We start from the raw sequence: 14,388 nt of genomic DNA, 5'->3' as shown, positions 1-14,388 counted from the left end.
GGTTTATTTATTTGATGAATGCTTTATCTGCATGTATGTATGTGCACCATGTGTGTGCCTGGTGCCCTCAGAGGTCAGAAGAGGGCACCGAATACCCTAGAACTGGAATTAGTGATGGTTATGAACCACTGTGTTGGGGCTAGGCACTGTCCTCCAGAGCAGCAAGTGCTCTTAACCACTGTCCCCTCTGCACCCCCACCCACTCTGTTTTTGAGACAAGGTTTCTGACTGAGCCTGGAGCACCAGGATTTGGCTCGATGAGGCCATCATGAGTGCACAGCAGTCGTCTCTCCAAATGAGTCATCCCCCAGCTCCTGTCTAGCGTTTTGAATCAAAGTAACAGGCAAGCTCTCAGAGGACATACCATGAAGTCTTTGAATTTAGGACAAAGGGACATGGAAAAGTGAGCGTTTCACCTTGTCTTCTGTTTATAAACTGTTTTCAGTTATCTAGGCCTCTGTTATAAAGCTGGGCTTGTTTAAGAAATAAAGTACAGTTTTGCTAATTTTATTCAGGGACATAGTCTTTGAATGATAGACTTTTTAGAGTGACTTGGTATAGATAATGAGTCTCAGGTAGACTTCATTTGTTTTAAAGAGTGACAACTGGGGCTGGAGAGATAGCCTAGTAGTTATCAACACTTACTGCTCTTGTAGACGACCCTAGTTTGGTTCTCAGGACCCAAGTCAGGTGGCCTGTAACTTTAGCTGTAGGGAATCTGATGTCTTCTTTTGGCCTCTCCACAGGCACTCCATTCACATATGCACATACTAACACATTTAATATACTTAATTTTAAAAAATTGCTGGGCATGGTGGTGCACACTTTTAATTCCAGTACTTGGGATCTCTGTGAGTTCAAGGCCAGCCTAGGTAACAAGGTGAGTTGTAGGACAGTTAGGGCTGTTACACAGAGAAACCTTGTCTCAAAAAAAAAAAAAAAAAATCCAAAACTAGTGACAACTGTTATTTACTTAAAGGTTCAGGGTTAAGAGAGACATGCTGTTTTCTGTCTTCCTTTAAAAAACCTTGTAAATTATCATATTGTTTTCAGAATTACCTTCATGGTATTTATCAAACTTGATGTGCTTATACCCTTTGTTCTGGAATTCTATTTATAATTTTCTATTCCTCAGAGGTAATCATATGTGGTCATAGCTATGTGATGTTTTGTATGGGATTGCTAATTGTTTTGAATAGCTGCAAATAATTTAAGCGTCCACTATTTTGGAAAAAACTTAAATAAAATATGGCACATTAAATTATGAAGTACTATGGAGTATTAAGATGAAGTCAATTAAAATATTGTAATTAAAAATAGTTAAAGTAGGCAGGCATATGTCCAAGTTCGAGGCCAGTCTGGTCTACAGAGTGAGTTTCAGAACAGCCAGGGGTACACAGAGATCTCAACCCTGTCTTGAAAAACCAACCAACCAACCAACCAACCAACCAAAACCAAACACAAAACAAGCAAACAAAAAAGAGAAACTTATTACAAAATATACCTCAAATACAGCAATAGAAACACTTCATCGGCTGCTTCTCTCTCCCTCCCTTTCTCTCTTCTTCTTCTCTCCCCCTCTCCTTTTCTCCTCTTCTCCTGAGTGAGTGCTGGGATTAAAGTCATGTGCTATCACCACTTGCTCAGCTGCTTTTCTCTGACATTTTATTATTATATTTTTCTGTGACCCAGGATGGCCTGGAACATGCCATGTAGCTCAAGGTGGCTTTAAACTCGGGTAGGGATTATAGTTATGTGCCTCTACACCAAGTTGCTATTTTAAAATTCCATGTAGCAATGTAGGGTGGAAATGTTTCCAAACATAATGTTTAGACTTAACATACAAGGGGCTGGAGAGATGGCTCAGTGGTTAAGAGCACTGACTGCTCTTCTAGAGGTCCTGAGTTCAATTCCCAGCAACCACATGGTGGTTCCCAACCATCTGTAATGGGATCTGATGCCCTCTTCTGGTGTGTCTGAAGACAGCTACAGTGTATTCATATGCATAATTTAAATAAAATCTTAAAAAAAATTAACATACAAAATGTTTTTGACATCTTGAAAAGGGGAACTGAAATTTCTTTAAAAATGACCTTCCTGAGTTACAAACTGGTTATACTTTTTTTTTTTTTTAAAAGAAGTGTCTACTTATTTTAAAGTAGGTAATCAGGAAAGCTAGATTGAAGTTGTTACTTCTTTTGAACTGACGTGGGCAGGCTCCCTCTTTCATTTCAGACTTTGAAGACATGGCTTAAATGGCTCAAATTTCAATGATCTGTGAATTGAAAAAGCACTCCGTTCAGAAGTAGATGTGCTATAAAAGAGGGGAAAAGCGTGTTCTCACTAGTTATACGCATTATATATACTAAATATAACTTGGTTTTGCTCATACCAGGGGAAAGGGCTTTGGTGCAAACAAAAAATTTTCTGGCTGTGAAATTTCGGAGATCACTTGTGTATTTTCACCTGGAAAAACATTAATCCTTTCCTATAACGCTCCCCTTCCCTGCTCCCCAGAGGGATGAATAAACTTATAAAATACTGGCATTATGATGGCCATTAAATAGCTGTGCAATGAAAGTTTCTTTTAGTATTAGACTGTTCGGTAGAAAAGCACTCAGATTAAAATCGTGTAAAAATGAAGATGGACTTCAGTCCAGGGCAGTCTCATCTACTTAATTTCTTTCCCAACCACACCTATCCGGCCAGTGCAGGTCTCAGAGGTTGGCCAGGGCCTGACGGACGGGCTACCGTCGCTGCTCTCCGGTCTGGAAAGACCTATGTCCACCCCTGCCCCACGGACGTCGCGCGGGTCCCCTGCCGCGCGCCAGCAGTGTCGCCCGCCAGTAGCAATTCTGCTCCACTTCAAAAGTCCCCTGGGGTCCCGAGACTTCTAGTCAGCAACATTCAAGGGCCTGAGCCTGAGTCCGGGAAGCCGGAAGGCCCGCGGGCTCGCAGGAGGGCGAGTCGCGAAGCGGGAAGCACAAGGCGCGCGTTCCCGCGAACGCAGGCGCGACGCTGGGGGCGGGGGGCGCGCACGCGCGCCGGGGCACGGGCGGGGGGGCGGGGCGAAGAGGCGAAGGCGGGAAGAGGGCGCCCTGGAGTCCAGCCGAGCCCCGGGAGGGCGTCGACGCTGAGGGGGCGGGGCCAGGCGAGGCGGGAACGCGCTCACGGGCGGGGAGGGCGGGGGCGCGGCGCTGGCGAGAGCGTGCCCGGTCCCCGCCCCTGTTTCCCACTCTTCCTTCCACCTCTGACCGGCCGGAGCTGCGGAGCGGCTCCGCTCGCAGGTCCCCGGAGCCGCCGCCCGCTTCCTCTGCCCGCGGTGAGCCCGTCAATCCCCGCACAACGCGCTCCTCCATCTGGGCCATGGATGGGTAAGTGCCGGGTGGCCGCTCGGGGGCTGCGCTGGCCTCGTTTCCTCTCGGCGTCGCGTCCCGCCGAGGCCGGGGAGCAGGGCGCGACGCCGGCTAGCGGAGCGGTCCCGACGGCAGGGACCTTGCGAGCGCGGGGGTCGGTCCGCTGCGGTCTCCGCTTCCTGCGCGCGGCGCCCCCGTCACGTCCGCCCCTCGCAGCCTCGGGGCGCATTCGGGAAGCGGAGAGGAGCCAGGGCTGGGGTGCCGGGCCGAACTCCCCACACTTCCTCTCAGAAAATGGTGCGCGGCGCTGGCGGGGGCGGAGGCTGAGGCGGCCGCAGCGCTCGGGGAGTTGCTGTTTACCGGTGGGGTGGGGCGCGCGGCGGAGCTTCCCCCGGCGGCGGGCCCGGGTGAGCGGCGACAGCCGTCTGGGCGGCGACCGGGCCTCGAACCGCGGTCCCGCACGGGCTTCCGGACCGGCGGGGTCTCCTGACTTGGGCAGTGAGATACGTTAACCACTTCTAAATACCGAGCGACTGCACTTTTATCACCAGAGACGCTTCCTCTTCGTTCCCCACCCCCAAGAAACTTCGTGAATTCGCCTCGGGCGATGTCAGATATTGTGTAAGTGTAGATTTCCGGGCGCTTTCAACCGCTCAGTTTAAATGGGGTCTGTGACTAAAAGGAAAAAAAGATTTACAGTCACCTTTTCCAAGCTGGTAATTTCTCTGGGAACTCTGGAACGTGGGATAGAACCCGATGTATTTTAATAAAAGCGTGAATTGAGGGATTTTAGTAAATTGGGGGTCATATAATCAAGATAAAAAAAATCTCCAAGTCAATTAGAGATTCCACTTTTTATTTATTTAAACCTTTGCCGTTTGAATTGTTCCTAAACCCTTCTCCCCCGCCGACTTTTGTTGACAAGACTTCTATAAACTGCGGCGGAATGGTGGAGCATATAACTTGTTTGGAAAGTAAAATCTATTTAGCAGGTTGCCGCGTAGTTGATGATAGCATGCTACGTGTTTACGTGAGAACACTAGAATCTTACAACAATTTTTGCCCTCGGTAGGTTTCGTTTATCTTAATTTCACAATAATGTGATGTATGGATTATCTCATTTGAATGCAGATTGCACACTGCTGCAGGCATCAAAGTGCAATTTTGGATTTGATTTATGGTTGTGATGTACTTTAAAGTATTTTTATTTAATGGGAGCTTCTTTGCAGACGCTGCTCCTTGAGCATTGGCTTCTCTTTACCTGACTGATTCATTTTCAGTGATTTAGGCCATAAATGCTATTATTTCAGTTTAGGAAGGGCTGTGAAGTGTTCGTCTTCAGAAGGTTCAACTTCGGGTGTGGGGAAACAAGGTAGCTTTTTGTGTCTTGAGATTTAGTTAAAGGGCTTGACTTGCTTCTTCACTGTGAAGTGCAAGGTCCTCCCCCACAGCGCACTGGTGGGGGGCAAGGGTGAGTAGGAACAGTCAACCTTACTCAGCATTTATGTGTTTCTCTGATCCAAAACATTAATTGCATAGGCTTTTAGTCATCATTTGCTACTTACTACATCTTGTTAAAAATTACATTTTTAGTTGACTTACAGATTAATAGGTTTTATTATATTTCACACACACACACACACACACACACACACACCCCATCTCATTTTGCTCATATTTACTCCTCGGCTCTCGCCTTCCCAAACCGACTTTTGTTGATAGTTTTTAAGAACTTTGCCTTGCTTGTGGTATTAAAGCTAAGAAGACCGTGACGCAGATAGAGGCATTCAAATGGAGAAATGCTTGCTTTATACATCAGGACCAATAAAGATACTATTACACACTTATAAAAAGTATAGCTTATCAGTTATTTATCAGGCTTACATTTCAGAGAAATGAATACAAGTTTCAGAACTCTACAAGGAAAAAAAAAGGAATGGTTATTGTTTAAAACAATGAAGTTTATACCACTTGATGCAAAGACAGCTTTGCATACTGATTAGCAACGTAATACAGAACTTATATGTAGCTTTCTTTTTTTTAGGAAATATGGAGATAAACAGCTAACTGAAGATGTAGAAGGGATCAGTATTTGTATAGAATAACTGGATAGGGTTTTTACACATTATCGTATAGAGTGTGGCTTTTGATACAGTGAACTATGCCCTAGGCAAGCTTATTAAATTTCATTTTCCCACAGCTTGCAAAAAGCTCATTTCCTTTATTCTGAGTAGTTAAAAAAACAAAACCCACTAGCCAACATATTTTTAGTTCCTCCTCAAATCCTGTGCCTGTGCCCCCCCACCCCCCCACCCCCGTGTGTGTTCGTGTGTGTTCATGTTCATTTCTACCTAGGAGGAGAAGTACTTTTATACTCAAAACAGTATTGATGGATAACATTTTTTAAATAGCAAACCTTAATGGTGTGTAAAAATTGATATTTGTATTTATTCTAGCTCGGGGAGACAATCTTGTTTTTTTGTGAGTTTTGGAGTGATAAGATACAGATTTACAAGATGCCTTTTGTGGCTGAAATCCCAGGTTTTGTTTTATTGAGGCTTTAGGGTGTGATCACTCCAATCAGTGACTTAAAAGAATGAACTTTGGTGATTTTAGTTTTGGTTTGGATTTGTCCAAGTGAGATAAACACATGCTTATTGTATGAAGCACAACTGTTCTTTCCTACACACTAGAGAATAATTTGTTTCTTGCATTGATGTTGAGGCTTTGCTTTTGAACTCTGCTGTTGCTGCTGTCTGTTGTTTTTTCTTTGTTAACATTTCACAGTTCATTTTTTCATTATTTATTATTATAATGCTCTTTCTTTTTCTTTAATCTTGTCTGTCTTTTAAAACTTGTTCTCTAACTTTGTTTTCCATTTTCTCTTTTTACTTTTTCCATACAGTGTTGTTACAGATCTTATAGCAGTCGGTTTAAAGGTAGGAATCTTTTACTATCCTTTCATAGTTTTTATATTTTAATTTTGACATTTCTCCCCCAGTGGTGAAATGATTTCACCTGTTCACAAAATTGTCTTTTGTTTTGTGTGATAATAATCTTTTACTTTTAACTCCAAAATAAGTAGGCCTGTGGCTAATTTTGGATTTTATGTACCTTTTAGGAGGAACTATAGTATTATATATGGAAAATTAAAACCACCCAAAGTATTACTTAACAGGATTTTTTTTGGGGGGGTTGGCTTTATTTTTGTTGTTAAAGCAATCATAGGCTCTGATTTTTTAAAACTCTTTTGTGGGTGCATTTATGAGTAATAAAATAACAATAGCTGATTTTTTTAACTGCCAACTATGTGACATGTGCTTTACATGTATGATCACTAATCATTATAACATTCCTTCAAGATGGGTAATTGCTGTTCTTATTTTAGAGATGAAAAAAGCAGGTTGAGAAAGTTTATCCAGGTTGTTCACATGCTTGTCTTCCTGTTCTATTTTCAAATCCTTACCCTTTTTGTTGTTGTTGTTGTTGTTGTTGTTACACCTGGTTGCTAGCAACGAGATCTCTATCTAAAACGTGAATATCTAGAGAACTCAATATGTCTCAATATGTTGTAGTAATGATTTTTCCAAGGTTCAAATCTTTAGTTACACCAGAGTCTTCTCATTATTGAATTAAAAAATACAAATCAAGAAAACACTACTCCTCAATATGAGGGTTTTAAAAATATAATTTGTCTTGGGACTGGAGAGATGGCTCAGCAGTGTACTTACTGCTTTTGCAGATGACCTGGCTTCTCTTCCCAGGATGTATATGATGACTCACAACTACCTGTACCTTTAGTTGCAGGGGGGTCAGATGCATTTTTCTGACCTAAGTTCACATACATACCCAAGCATGTATTCATACATGAAATTTAAAGACAAATAGAATAATAAAAGATAACTGTCATAAAGTTTTCTTTGATATTTGATACTGATTTGGGAATCTAATTCAATAGGCCAGACAGTGCAGATTACTGGAGAAAGTAGAACAAAATCTTTACCTTTGCATCTATTTTAAATAAGCTAGGTTTCCTTATATAGTGTGGTCACTTATCTAGTCTGTCGGAGTTAGCACACATCCACCACTGCTCCCTAGCTCTACATTTTGCTAGTCAGTTCTGTTTTTGTTTCTTTACACTTACAGGATCTGATGGTAGAGCGTGTATTCTATGATTTCTTAAGAAATAAGCATAACAAGAAGTTAAAGAATGGGATGTCTAAGATTAGCATAATTGAACTATTTCACTATCTTTTGGGGTAGGTAGAGTTGACCTGCTTTGGCAAGCTCTGAATATGTTTATGAGTAGGAAATTAATGGAGGCAGCCTTTTCTGGAACTACCTCCTCCCATTTGTCATCAGTTTCTTACTTAAGAATAATATGCAGAGATTAGAAATTAAAGCCTCAATTGTGTGTCTGAAGGTGCCTGTGGAAGAAGGGATATTTAAATGAATGTTTTGATCTTTAAAGATGTATTTTGTGATTCTAGCTTTTTTATCTGGCATGTAAATACAGCAGACACTTAAAAAAGTTACCATTTTAAGGTTAAAGAATTATGCCTACTTTATTATGGTGAAAACTCATCCATAATAAATGAAAGAAAATTTAAATGTTATGCTTAGGAACCAGATGTGAATACAAGATTTGGTTTTCTGTTTGTATCTTTTGAAGTAAGAACTTTGAAAGCAACAGCTCTGAAGAGATGATAAGCCAACTGATTGATTCAGTAGGCAGCCTGTATTAATGTGCTTATGCTGTAATATATATATTATACATCTATTCAGTATCTATATATTGAAATACTAGAATTGTGCTATAAAAATATTCATTATATGTACTTTCGGGCAAGATTGTTCTTTCTTTGATCTCACCAAGGAAGGTTAGTTATTACCAAATAATGAATCAGTAAGACTTGCATTTCATCCAGAATATGTGAAAAATAAATCAATACTTGTTTTCTTTGTTTGCTGTCTGAATACAACCACACAATTAATGTCTTTAATTAGTAGCAAGAATGGAATTTAGGCTGTGTTTCCTAATTTTACTTTCCTGGATTAAAAAGATATTTGTTTAAAATTAGTTAACATTTATTTTATGTGTGTGAGTGTTTTTCCTATGTATATGTTACATGTGTGTCTGGTGTTTATGAAGGTCATAAGAGGGCTGTCTGGAACTGTAGTTAAGTATGGTTGTGAGCTGGGATCGGAACCTGAGATATCTGCAAGGGCAGGAATTGCTCTCTCCAGCCCTAAAAAGTTATTTAGATTTTGCAAAAGATAATTTTAAGTACTTTTAAATATAAAAGTAATTATTTTAACAAAGGGAAACTGAGTTGCTTTTAAAGTGATTTATACTGTGTCACAAAAGATATTTGTAAGGCTTTCTTTTCTATTGTTTCCAGTGTCTGATTATTATAAACTCAAAAAATGTTTGATGAATGAATGAATGCCAAATTGTGACACAGTGATGTGGCACACATACTGGAGCCCAAGCTTTCTGATACTGCTGGGATTCTAATAGGTATATACCTAGCAAGAAAGAATTCTTTATTTAGATTGGAATTGTATTGAAAACATATACATTTTCAGGTGTTTTAGGATTCATATCATGATATATACCTTGAATGTTCTTTGTGGGGTATTATTATTATTATGTCTTTTGGGGGCTGATGAGATGTGGTTTCTCTATGTAGCCTTGGCTGTCCTACAACTTACTCTGTAGATCAGGCTGTCATTGGACTTAGACATCTGCCTGCCTCTGTCTCCCAAGTGCTGGGATTCAAGTCATGCACCACCATTGCTTAGCTTGGGGTACTAATTAAAAAAAAAAAGATTTATTTATTTATGTGTTTATTTAATGTATATGAGTGCTCTATCTGTATGTACCTCTGCGTGCCAGAAGAGGGCATCAGATCACATTATAGATGGTTGGAGCTAACACATGTGGTTGCTGGAAATTGAACTCAGGACTTCTGGAAGAGTAGCCAGTGCTCTTAACCACTGAGTCATCTCTTCAGCCTAGGGTATTACTTTTTTAACATTGTCCAAATTAAAAGATTAGCTTTTGGAACTCATTGTGAAATATTTTTCGTTTTTGGATTGTCGAGATGGTCTTGTTAGGTTAACCAAGCTGAACTTAAACCTGCTTTAGTCTCCGAATGTCTGGGGTCACAGGTATGCACTACCATGACAGGCTATCTGTATATGTCTATATAAGATGCACACACACACACACACACACACACACACACAATCTATCATTGACTCATTGAGAAACAGTGACCAGTGAGTTCTTTTAAGTGAAGACACAAGACACAATCTGGTGATGAAGAGTGCTGTGGCATTCATTTTAGGGGTTTAATATACCATGTAAATCAGTGACAGCATTGCAGGTAATGACCTTTTCTGCATGCCAAAGTGTATTTTAAACTTCCAGCATATGCATTTAGTAGTATTAGCTTGCTACTACTCAAAATCTCAAAGCCACATTTCCTATATTCCTGTTTATTTTGCTCTTCCATACTGTCATAGTCTTTTCTATTTTGAGTGGGTAGTTGAGTATAGGAAAACACATGCTTAGAAAGGACTATAATTGGCTTCTAATAATTGTCATGACTACTATGTAGAAAAGAACAATACAGCATATCGAAATTATTTTTAAAGGTCAGTTTTCCCCATGCTAGACATTGGGAGTTAACAAGCAGCAGCCCATGGACACATCTGGCTTGCTACCTGTTTCTGTAAGTGGTTTTATTGGGACATAGCCATGCTTATTTGTTTCTATATTGTCTGTGGTTACTTTCACATATTAACAGAGCTGAATAGTGATCACAGTCTGCAGAACATAATGTATTCACCTCCTGGCCCTTTACAGAAAAAATTTGCTTACTGTTATGTTTCACTATTGGAAATATGGAAGGCCTTGTCTACATTTTTTTTTAAAGTGAGATGTTATTTATCTAGAGTACAATTCAATAAAGTTTGACAAGTGTTAACACTCTAATCAAAACAATAAAATGCTGCTTGCTAAAGATTCCTGTTATCAGCTGGGCAGTGGTAGCACATGCCTTTAATCCCAGCACTTGGGAGGCAGAGGCAAGCGGATTTCTGAGTTCGAGGCTGGCCTGGTCTACAGAGTGAGTTCCAGGACAGCCAGGGCTATACAGAGAAACCCTGTCTCAAAACAAAACAAAACAAAACAAACAAACAAACAAAAAACACTGTTCTCATGTTGATGGGCACTTGAGTTCTTTACTGCTTGAGAACATTACAAATAAAGCTGTGTGTGTGTGTGTGTTTCTTTTTTTTTTATTTTATTTATAGTTATAAATGAGTGCTCTCCCTGTCTGCATTTATGCCTGCATGGCCAAAGAGGGTATTAAATCCCATTATAGATGGTCCTGAGCCACCATGTAGTTGCTGAGAATTGAGCTCAGGGCCTCTGGAAGAGTAGCCAGTGCTCTTAACCTCTAAGCCACTTCTCTATCTTTGTGTAAGCCTTTAGTTTATTATATCTGTCTTCTAAGCCCAGGAGTAGAAGTGCAGGATGATAGGACATTTAGATTTATCAGAAACTGTTCAATATTGTTTGGATTTTGAATGTTCCTCAAAGATCTGTGTGTTAAAGGCTTACTTACTCTGTGGGGTAGCATTTTGGGGAATTAATAGAACTTTTTAGTAGGTTTAGTTTCCTGGGAAAATTTTAGGTTTCCATGAGATTGTGGGATGTTAGCACTTCTGTCTTTCCCTTTGCTTTCTGGACTTCAGGTGAACTATTTGTCTATCATTCACACACTGCCATTTCTACCTGTCCTTCTTACAGCAGTATATCTGCTTGATCTTGGACTGGAACTCCCAGAACTATGAACTGAGCAAATTCTTCTCTTGTAAGTTAGTTGTCTCAATTATCTCATTGTAATGATGAAGAGCCTGCTGTTGAACCATTCTCTAAAGTGTATGCACTTTACACAGTCTGCCTTATATTCCAGCTCACATCTGTGGTCATATTACCTTGACTATGCCTGATCTCCCAGGCTCAGCTTGTCTTCCACCCTTTGCAACCCTTGGTGCTGTTCTTTTTTTTTACTTTTAGGTATCTAAAGGGTATAGCTGGCTAGTATCAGTAATATTTTATTGTACTTTTAGTATTATTATTGATTTGATTACTGGTACTGATACTTATTAATATCTTTTTATTTATTTATTTATTTATTTATTTATTTATTGGTTTTTCGAGACAGGGTTTCTCTGTGTAGCCCTGGCTGTCCTGGAACTCACTCTGTAGAGCAGGCTAGCCTCGAACTCAGAAATCCGCCTGCCTCTGCCTCCCAACTTCTGGGATTAAAGGCGTGCGCCACCACCGCCTGGCTTATTAATATTCTATCTTTTGTTGTTGTTGTTTTATTTTGTTTTGAGGCAGGGTTTCTCTGTGTAGCCTGCTAGAACTCAGTAAACTAGGCTGGCCTCAGACTCAGAGATCTACCTGCCTGCCTCTGCCTCCTGAGTACTGGGATTAAAGGTATGTGCCACCACTGTCTGGCCTTTTAACACTATCCTTTATTCTAGTGTAGTATCTCCTCTCTTAACAAATATATCCAGTGGCTCTCAACCTTCCTAAGACTGCGACCCTTTAATACAGCCTCTCATGTTGTAGTGACCCCGGCTATAAAATTATTTTCATTGCTGCTTCATAACTATAATTTTGCTACTGTTATGAATTGTAAAGTAAATATTGGTGTGTTTTTATTGGTAAGTCCAATGGTCTTAGGCAACTCCTGTGAAAGGGTAGTTTGACCTCCAAAGGGGTTTCAACAATAGTTGAGAACCACTGTCCTAGCATTGTAGACAATTGTAAGATATCATATGGGTACTGGGATTTTTTTTTGGTTTGGTTTTTCGAGACAGGGTTTCTCTGTAGCCCTGGCTGTCCTGGAACTCACTCTGTAGACCAGGCTAGCCTCGAACTCTCGAACTCAGAAATCCGCCTGCCTCTGCCTCCCAAGTGCTGGGATTAAAGGCGTGCGCCACCACTGCCCGGCTTTGTTTCTTTTTTTTGTTCTGCTTTTGAAATGAAGTATTGCTAAGTTTCAAGCTGGTCTCCAGCTTTGAATCTTCCTCCTTTAACCTTCAGAGTAGCTGGAGTTACAGAAATTCTTCACCACATCTAGTCCCTTCTCCTGTGTTAGTTGAACATGTATTTGATTCAGATGTTCTCACTCAGCATATTAGTTAGTTCTATATTATGTAAACATTCTTTGTAAGTTGCCTTGTAGTTAACATATTCAGTTATATGTCACATAAGTACAGCATCCAAAATTGCTAGATTGCTTCATGTGTACCATACGTACACTAAAACAGCAGTCTCAGTTTTCTGTCATTTATGACCTCACTACCCTTCATTTTCCTTAAGCATATGAATTATCATTCTATACTTTAGAGATATCATTATATTATGTAGATATAGCATAATTATATTGAAAATATTTTATGTGTGCATGTCTGAGTGTGAGTTTGTGCACCATGTTTGTGCAAGAGCCAATGGAGATCAGAAGAAGGTGGTAGATCCCATGGAACTGAAATTACAGGCTGTTATGAGTTGCCATGTGTATACTGGGAACAGAAGACAGGTCCTCTGCAAGAGAAATAAACATTTTTAATCACTGAGCCATCTTTCTACCCCTGACAGCTCAACTAAATTAAAAGATTTTATTTTACCTGTGTTTATTGATTTCCTTCATGTAGATCCAACTTCCCGTTCAATAATTAGAATGAACTTGTGCTTCCCCAGGTAACTTCTTTTAACTTTTCTTATAGACATCCTGCTAACAATAGAGTCTCTTAGTTTTGTTACATCAAATCATACTTGGTTGTGTGGAGGCAATGTTGGGGATTAGAGGGCCTTGGACATTGTGTAGCTAGGCCATGTATATACCTCCAGCCCCAGCATAGTTAATTCCTTTACTGTGAAGTGTACTTTCTGTACTAAGAATTTGGCATTGGCTCTTTCCCCCCTTTCCCTAACACTTTAAGTAGTTCAGTCTTTTTATTATGCTTCTGATGAAACCTTGTAATTGTTTTTCTTAATGCTCTGTATGTATAGACCTATCACTCTTATTTCTCCTTCCTCAGAGGTTTTCTTTGTCTAGTTTTCTATAGTTTGAACAATATACTGAAAGTATAAGTTTAATTTTTGTTTTTATCTACATTTCTAATCTCTTAGCTTCCTGGAGTTATAATTTGTAGTTTGATATAAATCACTAATTATGGAAAATTGCAAGCCTTTGTTACTTTTTTCTTTCCATTTCTCCCCCCTTCCCTCTCCTCCTCTCCTCTCCTCTCCTCTCCTCTCCTCTCCTCTCCTCTCCTCTCCTCTCCTCTCTTCTCCTCTCTGCCTCAGCCTCTCCCTCTCCTTCCTCCCCCCCCCCCCGTGCCCCCATGTATGTGTGTGTGAATCTTGTTATGTTACATATTATGGCCTCAAAATGGCTTTTGGATCTTTCTACTTTAGTTTTCCCTGTAGCTGGGTATATAGAATGCATTAGGGGGGCCCTCATTGCTACATTTTAAAAATTATTTAAAATTTTTTTAAGGTTAAATTATATCACTGTTTCCTCCCTCTAGCCCCTTCCATGTATCTGCATTATATATACATATGTATATACACACATATTGCTTTTTCCCCTTTTGAACATTTTAGTTTTTGTGTCTGTTACTTAACTTGAAATTGTCACACATTATTGGATGTTCCAGAGTTTTGTTGTTTATTTTCACTCAGCATTTCAGTTTGGGAAGTTTCTACTGAAATCCTTTTCTTTACCCTCTGCAGGACTGGGGCTGGCTGTGTATTCTAGGACTGACTGAGCTTTTGCCTACAGCCCCTATTGAAATACCTTCAAGTTTATTGATTTTTTTGTTTTCAGTAATACCTAGTCTATTAATGAACCCATCACAGATTTAATTTTTTGTTACATTTGTGTCTGTTTATATACACCATGGCAGCTAGTTTTAAAAGTTTTTGTCCTAGCTGGATATG

General features: G+C 40.1%; 1 protein-coding gene across 6 annotated transcripts in view; it reads left to right on the top strand.

Annotated features, from left to right (window-relative positions):
• The first annotated feature begins 3,239 nt into the window (after window positions 1–3,239).
• Ptbp3 (polypyrimidine tract binding protein 3) overlaps window positions 3,240–14,388 on the top strand; it is an 82,631-nt gene continuing 71,482 nt past the window's right edge. For 2 of the 6 annotated variants that reach the window (XM_028779877.1, XM_028779875.1), the window contains exons 1-2: window positions 3,816–3,977; window positions 6,262–6,295. In XM_028779877.1, the coding sequence (XP_028635710.1) occupies window positions 3,964–3,977; window positions 6,262–6,295 (48 nt within the window). In that variant the 5' untranslated portion in view covers window positions 3,816–3,963. Of the gene's footprint in view, window positions 3,375–3,815; window positions 3,978–6,261; window positions 6,296–14,388 lie in introns of those variants that run through there. The other 4 variants (XM_028779876.1, XM_028779878.1, XM_028779879.1 and 1 more) reach the window with 4 other exon arrangements.

This window comes from Grammomys surdaster, unplaced genomic scaffold (assembly GCF_004785775.1).
Source record: "Grammomys surdaster isolate TR1022 unplaced genomic scaffold, NIH_TR_1.0 363, whole genome shotgun sequence".
NCBI classification, from domain to species: Eukaryota; Metazoa; Chordata; class Mammalia; order Rodentia; family Muridae; genus Grammomys; species Grammomys surdaster.
The sequence above is the reverse complement of the archived record's forward strand: the minus strand, read 5'-3'. Positions and strand labels throughout refer to the sequence as shown.